Source organism: Cryptomeria japonica, chromosome 2 (genome assembly GCF_030272615.1).
Source record: "Cryptomeria japonica chromosome 2, Sugi_1.0, whole genome shotgun sequence".
In the NCBI taxonomy this organism is placed as follows: Eukaryota; Viridiplantae; Streptophyta; class Pinopsida; order Cupressales; family Cupressaceae; genus Cryptomeria; species Cryptomeria japonica.
In genome coordinates, this window is record NC_081406.1 from 389,190,089 (window position 1) to 389,199,432 (window position 9,344).

Genomic DNA, 9,344 nt, shown 5'->3' on the forward strand with positions numbered 1-9,344 from the left:
ATTGAAATTGCAAAATTTTGAGGAATTGTATACCCAAGCTGAAGGGGAGTCACCTAGGCCAACGGAGGAAAGGCCCACATATCAACCATCAAAGCACATGATGGTTGGCAAAGGGAAACAAATTATGGGTCAAGAACAATAGAAGGCTCAAGCTGGTCCTTAGATGGATCCACCCCTTGAAAGGCTTGGGATTGAACCGTTCAGAATTGTAGAAATACAAGATGATGAATAAGAAGAGATTGATCAACCTCCCTTCTCCCCTCCAAGCAATAATTTTCATAATGAAGAGGAGGAACAAGGGCCCATGGATGCTGATAGGGCTCTTATGCCAAACGTTATCCCATTGGAAGAAGTGGAAGATAAAACAATGATTGCTACCATACAATTTGTTTCTGATGATGAGTTCATTAAAACTTGAGTTTAAGAGCTTTTGGCTGCAAACAAAATTGAGAGAGTTATCAGAGGAAGAAGCAGCAAATTTGGATCAGGAGAACATTGACATCACTCCTGATGAGGCCAGGAGGATGGTCAAAGAAAGTGGAATGCTATTAGTCCCAAATTGGGATCTAAAAGAAATTTTTGTATTAGATCAAGTAATAAAGCAGGAAGATCCTACATTTGCTAAAGAATTCAGTACAATCAAAGGCATCAGAGGGACATGGTATCACCCTAATATCAAGGTGCAAGCCCAATGGTCTAAGGCACCTAGGACAAGTAAGCCCAGGCTGTTGGAAGGTGTGGAAGAAAAGGAGGGAGATGCTATGATAAGAACATTGAGAGACACCTCTGCTGTAGAGGCTGTCACAGTTGCAACCCACTCAGCCTTATTTGCACAAGCTGCTACTGAGGAAGAGGAGAAAAGACATGAGGAATTTAAAAGAAGACATGTCGCTTTGAATGCATCTTTCAATAATATATACATGGAAAACTTCAGATTGAAGAAGGAACTAGCCAAGAAGGAATCAAATGCATCTTCTTCCATTGCAGTGATCTAGCACCAACCTCCTCCTCCTCAGACTCCAAATGACCAAACATAGTTAGTTGTAAAGGATGACATTGGTCCCATTTCCTCATATGAGATTGAGAAACTCAGAGATGAGAATAAGGTTTTGGGGCAAATGATTAAAAGGAGGGAGAAAATGTTGTTTGAAGCAAAGGTAAAAGCAAAAGAAAAATCTTTGCATGTGATGGCAGGGACCATTGAGCATTTGTTGCAAAGATTTCTGAATAAGCTAGATGGTGTATACAATTACAATTCTTATCAGACCCTTGCACACACTGTACAACAATGCAAAAATTCTTTGGAGATCTTGAAACCTTTGAAAGATGGCAGCCACATACTCGAACTGTGAATGATTTGGAGATGGCTACCCAGAACCTCTCCAATGTTCCTCCTTCCATCCTCCAAACATGTAAAATGGTGACAATGGTGGTTAAGGAACTCCCTTTCCTTTAAGCAAAGGAGAAAACATTAAGGGAGAAAATTGATTCGTTTAATGAGTCCAGACATTGGACTACTCCTGATATATTGCTCGGGGATGGAAGTATAAAAACTCTACAATAGTGGAAAAGCAAGTTTAAGTACATGATTCCCATTGCTCTGCAAAATATTGATGATGGCCAAAAGTTGCAATTACCAGTATATTACACAGTGCTTGATAAGATCATTGCAACAGACCTGAGATTTGGCTGATGACAAATGCAGGGAAAACCCTAATAGAGTGCAGCAGATACAGGGATTCAAGTGGCCAACCAATTTTGCAATTGCAAAATGGCATAAGGAATACTGCACTATGGAGGAGTGAAGATAAGGACACCATGGTAGGATGGAAAGACTGTATTTCAGTTACTTATCAGCCACTAAATAGGAACCTTGCCAGGTCTAAGATCACGGGTGTCCTATGTTGATTTCTTGGAGCTGAAGGTATGCTAGAATGCAGATATTTTGGTCAACATCTCAGTACTTGAATCGGGTGTGCCAACCAACTTCTTCAGGTTTTCTTTTATTTCTGTTTCAACTTGTTATGTCCACATCAGTGAGTTCTCTCTTGTCAATCCAAACCAGACGAGCCAGTAATGGAATTTTCCAACAAGATGGTGGTTATATTTGCATTCCCTTTCCTTTATGCAAATATTTTTTGCCTTATGTACATGTTAAAGATGCTTAGAGCAATCCACATTTTGACATGTGTACTAATTGACCCAAAGCTTGTTTTCTCCCTTGTAAATTATAAAAGGGAATTCAAGGTCAGTAGTAGGGGGTTCTGAAATTTCAAAATTTTGTAAATGGGCAGGTAGAATAGCAAGTTTCAAGTCCGAGTAATAGAATATCATTTTGAAGTGTAATCTGAGCTTTTCATGAATGTACCAGCTATTTTGAAGCAATGAATGAATAAAGGTTACGCCAAATTGTCTCCTGTTTGTGGTTTTTATTTTGTATGAATTATTTCTGTCAAGGATATGATTGTTTGCCTCTGCAATTTGCATTGTAGATGTGAAATATGTTAACAGGTTCTTTCCAAGGGAAGGATCAAATTCTGTGAATGTGTTTCAGTGAAATAGAAGGCACAATTAGTGATCAGTAAGAAGAATTTGAAGTGATTTGCTGATTTGTGTTGGTGTCAAGCATCACTGTCTGGGATCTAGGTGGCTGAGTAATTAAGAAATCATGAGAATGTTCAGAATTCATGAAGTTATGACTCTATTGCCCAAATTAGGCACTGATCTGTGATAATTTTGAGTGAATTTCAGATACCACTACAAATATTGTTGATCTATTTCCCTTTTCTGTTCGTAGGAGTAGGTGTAGACTAGGTTTTACTCTCAACTGTGTGTGAAAATGTTAAATAACTGTGAATGGAGTGAATGGAGCCAATTTGAAGGTAAACACATGCATTATGGTTAGTATTTGTTGGGAGTTATTTGCATTTTAGCAATATTTGTCCATTTTGTTGCACATTCATTAAATATTGCAAAGGGTCACCCCCCTAGGTCTTGCAGAGCCTTAAGTGCAGGAGATCTTTCAACCCTCGATTGAAATCTCATTCGTTGTTCACTGATCCGAATTCCTGTGGATAGAAAATGGCTCACACTTAGGTGAATTCGGGCAATTAGTTGGAACCACTAACACCTTCAATGTAGAACAATTTCTTTTTAGTGCATTTATGCCCTCAATTGTATTTTCAATCATAGTTTAAACATAACTTTTTGGCCCTCTTCTGCTCAAATTGTTTTGGTGTCAATCGAGTAAGCTGAGAAACTGATTGTGCTGAAAAGCCTCTCTTTTATACCATTAACCCCGTACTTTCTAGGAATTAAAAACTTCTTTGCTTTGTGTGCTAGGACAAACGACTCAAATATAGATTTAATACTAAACATGTGTACCTCATGTTGGATGTGATCCTTGAGATCGCCTAGAAATAAATTATTCAAGTTCTCTTCTGGAATTGAATATAATCCTTGTTTGATCATGTTTGTTGTAATTCAGCCAACTGGTTGAAGTAGTTTTTGCTACACTCTTACCATATTGTGACTGTAACTCAATGAGAGCCTTTTTTTTTTTTCCTTTGTGTACATAGCCATCGATACCAAACGAATTGTTCTGATTCTAGATATAAGGAATTCACTGTCACTTTTTGCGCACTTGGAATTTGATGTTGTCAAAAAAATTTCCATTTGATTTATCCAAGTCAACGGATCCTTGCTGTCAGACTTATGCATGTTGACCTTTGGCAACTAGTTTGTAGATTCCTTTTGATTGTTAACATTTGGATCTAGATTAGATGACCTAAATGATCTCCACTGGTTGCTTGGAACATCTAGTTGTGAGCCTAATTGATTCTGGATATAGGTGGTTATATTAGCCATTGTGTTATGGATGCTAGAGATACTTTCTGCAAACCATTTCATTTTCTCTGCCCCTTATAACTTGATTTCATTCTTCAAATTTTTGGTTTCTTCCCTTATAGATTCATTATCTATCTAACCAATTTCCTTAATTCCCAAATTATCATTTCTTGGAGATTTTTCAGGTGTGACAATTTCTTTTTGGCACCTTGTTGTAGGCCTCTTTATGATGGAGAAAAATGATTTTGCAATTAATACCACAAAACAAATTAGATAAATTTTTTATTTTGTAACTTACCAGTGCCTAGATCTCACTCCCCACAAAAATCTCCAATAAATTCACCAATTTGCAGCCTTGGTAACGAATTTGGTGGAAACCCTGATTCCACAATAACTCTTGAATTCTGCTTCAAATGACCTCAAATCTGGCCTACATTAGTAAAAATATGCTCCTGATAAACCCTCTGTAGATTAGAATTTTTTTGTTGATTTTCATCTTTGGGAGTGAATTAGGTGGAAGCCCTTGTAACTACAATTTTGCAGTAGCTCCTTGAATTTTGCTCCAATTTCTTTCAAATTTATAGTATAGTAGCTTCAATATGATCTTCAAAAACCCTTTCAAAATCAGGATAATTTTTGCCAAAAGTAGAGAGTTGCGCTTCTCAAAATACCTCCAAAATCGAAGAAATTACCTTGCCTTCATGGTGCCAAGATCATGCCTTGGTACCACTAGTAAAAAAATACTTGCACAAGAGAGGAATATAATATGAAATATGATGCAAACGCTAGATAATAATTGAGAATAACAAGCCAAGTGGGTAAACCTCCCAATATCTCCAATGATAACACAAATCACCATATGATGATCATAAACTAACCATATGATGATCATAAACTAACCACTAGCTCCCATATAGCCTACTTATGCATTGACTACTACCCAGACCAACTTAGATGCATAAATATAATACTTAGGATGACCTAAATATCTAAGAATATAATAATGATCATATAACTTATTTAAGAGTTAAGGTAGTCACAAGCTAACTACTCATAACCATATGCACACACTAGTATTCATTCTTTTTAACTACTCTCATGATTGATCTATATCATTAAATCTGATTATACCCATGATGGGCTTAGTGAAACTAAAGATAATAGACATGAGCCCATCAATCATCATCTAGGACCAATGCTTTGAACTTTTAGACTCTCTTTGAATTTGATTGCCTATTGTTGATGATCATGCCAGTTGATGCTTCTTGCACCTTCACAAGTAATATCAAGACGATTGTGTGTGATGCAAACAAAGTCTAGCAATCTAATATGGAGTAACAAAATTTAAACAAATTAAAAAAGTAGATGATATGATAAACTGTTTTTGACAAACTTAAAGTATATCAAAAATAAACTATTGAAGTTTCATAGACAAGTTTTCAACAACTTCAACTATGACACAAATATCTAGATCTCCTCAGCCTTGGTGTAATTTTTTTATCCAATTAATCTATGTGCCAATCTTTTGCATCACCAAGTTGAGTGAGTGGACGACATGGTGTGTCAAAAATGTGCTTGTATCTTGTCTCCACCAATGAACCTATTGCCTTGCAATTTTAGTGTTGTCCATTATGATGTGGACAATGTATTAATCACCAACCATCTCAATCAACTCTATGAGAGGATGTTGACAATGACGTTTTTATCCATTATTTGCCTCTCACAATCAACTACCTTCAAAACCATTACTCATTTAAGGTATGTTGGGATGACATTAATTAAAAGTCTGTTAATGTAATATTTCCATTCATTAGAAATGATGGACACTTGCTTTAGCTCATAAATCCTTGATTGGTTGCACCAATGTCTCTTTAAAATATTTTCCTTTGATAATAAGGTGTTACGCATTTTTTTCATATCCAGGATTATATAACTTGTGGGTGTTTGGCTAATCACCATCACCATTTTCTGCCAAGGTGTTGATCTTACAAGGTTAAAAGGACTCCCATTGGTGTTAATGCAACATGCAATTTGTTCATTTGCAATGCCTCACATCATTCTAAAATGCCCTTTCTAAATGGGCTTGCATCCTAACCCATTCTTTTGTGCAAAAGAAAGGGGCTATTGTCTTCTTCAGAAGATGGTGTTGCAATGAAATAATGTGTGGCAACAATGATTGGAGAAATGAAAGATGACCTTGTAGGTGGCCTGCATGATTCATTTTTGGCTAAAAGATCGGATCTTGATTTTTCTCTCTTGGTTGCATTGTTTTTTGCTTTTTAATATAAGAGAATTTGCTCCTTTGGCAACTCATGTTTGTTTGGCCCTAGACAAACTCGGATTTATTGGTTGGCCATTTCCTATAGGTGATTTTTCTCTCTATTATACGAGTTCTTGTACTCATTATGTCATTGTTTAAAATGCTAAATATAACTCACCTCCTGGAAGCTGTTCAATCATTATGACATGTTGCCAAAGAGGTGATGCTAAGTCAAATTTGAAAGGCCTATCCATTGCTGGGTCCACTAAACTAGAACTAGCAATTATTATAAGTTATATGGATACTTGTGTACCTACATGTTTTAAAATAAAAAAATATCAAGAAATCAGAAAAAAATGTAATCCTAGGCTATGTTAACAGAAAAAAAGAACAATGTAACCCCTATGATATGTTAAAAAATGATCCATTCCAATAACGACAATAATATGTTTGAAAAAACACAGGAAGCCTGGAAGTTACAAAAATTTAAAAAATCTACCTTGAATGATGAATCTTCTTGATTTAAGCTATTTGATCCCTATAGCACTTCTCAAACACACCTTTACAATCCTTCAAAACTTGAAAAAATCAGCAACCTTGAGTAACAATTAATTTTGAAAAATATGAATAATAAAGAGTGTTTGTTTTGTTTTTGAAGGGGACTTTTTAGGTTTTCTCACACTTTAGGGGTTTCTTCTGTTTAAAAAGAAAATAAAAAATCGCTTCTTTCACTTAAATGGCTGTTTTCAGGCCTGGTACCCCATGGGTATGCTTGGAGAAGCATAGAGTGTGGTCTAGATAACCTGGGTACCTGGAGTTACCCAGGCGCCAAAGAGACCTGTCCCCAGACCAGTTTGGGTTGGGTACAGGGGCTGGGATGGGCATCCCTGCAATGTAGTGATCTGGAAGATGGGGTAACCTGCGTTCTTGTTTAACAAAATTATGCTGATGAAAATCTCGGGCAATCATGCCCTTGTGCTTTCTGAAATCCTGTGTCCTGTAAACTGGCTACATTCTTACCAAACATCAAAAAACACAATGAAAAACATTCAATTTTAGTAGTTTCTATGATGGGTCCACAAAACCGTCATGTTTCAGTGATATTATTTGTTTTATTATTGAATAGGAGGCTCAGTAGGTGTTGATCCCGAGTGGAATGAAGGAGAATTCCAAACAGTGGAAACTAAAATGCAATGGAAACAGTGCACAAACTAAAAAATAATTGTGTACCCAGTGTAACAACACTGTTGAAAAGATATACTGGCAGCATCAAGCTAATGGATTACAACCTGGCAACATGCCTATTGTCATATGATAACTAGAAAACTTGATATAAGGAGCAAAGCATCAGCTGGGATCAGATACTAAATAATTTTATAACTTGTGCATTCATGTACATCTACCTTATTCCTTTTTTAGAAACAATTAACAACTCATACTTTTGCAGTTAATAAAGGTATACACCATTTTATATCAACGATTGGCTAAATAAATAAAAATTCTCTTTACCCTCTATGCTTCACCAAGTACAAGAAAAATCTTATACAGAAATCACCCTGACACAAAGTCATGTATTCACCACGTGCAGTATTTTTTTTCTTTGGGAAGTGTGCTACATCATATTTTCATTCAGAGTCCAACATCTATTTTCCCCAATTTTTCATATATGGACTTCCTTCAGGATCTGTATGATTATATTTTTCTTCGCCTTATTTTCTTTTTAAACTAGGATACGTTTCTAGATCATTGGAATTGTGGTCACTAGAGTTTACGGACAGTACTGTCTGCACCTCTTGTTTGGCTTTTTATGCTAGTCAGAGAAATCTAGGATCTAAGGGATTTGGTGTTAATCCTATCTTTTGTTTCAATGTACAGATAAGTGCTGGTATGGAGTGTGGGATTGCTGTGAGAGACTTTGATGATTGGGATGTTGGAGACATGATTGAAGCCTTCAACTCAGTAGCTAAGCAGTGTACTCTTGAAGAGGCGTCTGCTACCATGGCAGCTGCTGTTGCTGCCAGCGGAGTTCAACTCTAGAAATCAGTTGCTGTTTTAGGAACATAAGTCTGAGGAATTGTATTAATTCTCTTTCTTGTATTCTGCTTCTCCACGTTTCATATATATGGAGCCCATTAGTTGAGAATGTTTCTATTGTAAGACCTGTAACACCTCAGGTTACAGTGTATTACATGTACATTGGATAGACTGTTAAAGCAGTGCTTATTGTTTTTGACATTCGTAGACAATTCTTCAAAATCATTGATGGAAGCTTATTTTAATATACAAATTTAACTCTTTGTAGATAGAAATTGTGTCATTCTTGTCTCATGCGAATCTGTTGGTGCAACTAATTTCTCCGTGCAAATCATGTCTTTTTGTTACTGTGGATTTTATGTATGAGCAACAACTATTACATAATTCCCAAAAGTCATACTTCTGAAATAAGTTTCTAAAACCTTTTTTAATTGTTAAATCTAACTAGGATAAGCAGACTATGAAGAGGTCAAGGTCACTGTAAGTTGCAACAGCAGTCATATTTCTGAATTCAATTCATAACATTTGTTTATTGATCAGACGGAATAAGTGAAATATGAAGAGCCCAAGGGAGTTGTAATATTAAGTAACTGGACAAACCATGAGTTCACATGCAGCTAGGTATCTAGGCTATATGCAGCAGTAAGAAGTGATATGGATGCTGATATACCAACAGTAAGAAATCACATTGAGGCTAAAATACCAAGACAGCTTACATTCCTTTTCGTTGGTTAGATTGAAAAGAGAATGACTTGTACTTGTACCACATGATTGGGAACATCTTCTGGTTTATAAACAATTATGTTAGCAATTTGTGCTGTGCATTTCTTGCAGTGAGGAAAAAGATGGTCTAGCAAGAAGGCTAGCAAAGTTGCTAATTGCTTCCACTCTTACGTTTCTGTTGCCAGTTGAAGATAAGTTGTCTTCTTACAAATGAATTGCACATCTTATGTTGGAGGAAGTCCATTTGCAGAGGAAGTTGCCTCTTGAGAAGAAAAGCAAGTGCAAATGCCAAACAGCCATGTTATAAATGTCCAGGGTCTGTTGAACGTATGATATGGCATGATTGATAAGCCCACAGAGCGTTCTTTTAATATAAAGCAACAAGGAAGAGGAAAGAGTTATCTTACATGATCTACAAGCCATGGGGGCAACCTGCACCCTGAATTTATTAAAATTGCCATCATGAACTGCTCTAATAGTG

The 9,344-nt window shown here is 36.3% G+C and overlaps 1 protein-coding gene across 1 annotated transcript in view; it reads left to right on the forward strand.

Moving 5' to 3' along the window:
* LOC131026860 (translation initiation factor IF-2, chloroplastic) overlaps nt 1–8,398 on the forward strand; it is a 119,921-nt gene extending 111,523 nt beyond the window's left edge. Inside the window, exon 13 of the mRNA XM_057956868.2 lies at nt 7,982–8,398. Within this exon, the coding sequence (XP_057812851.1) occupies nt 7,982–8,143 (162 nt within the window). The 3' untranslated portion in view covers nt 8,144–8,398. The remainder of the gene's footprint in view (nt 1–7,981) is intronic.
* Nucleotides 8,399–9,344: the final 946 nt, after the last annotated feature.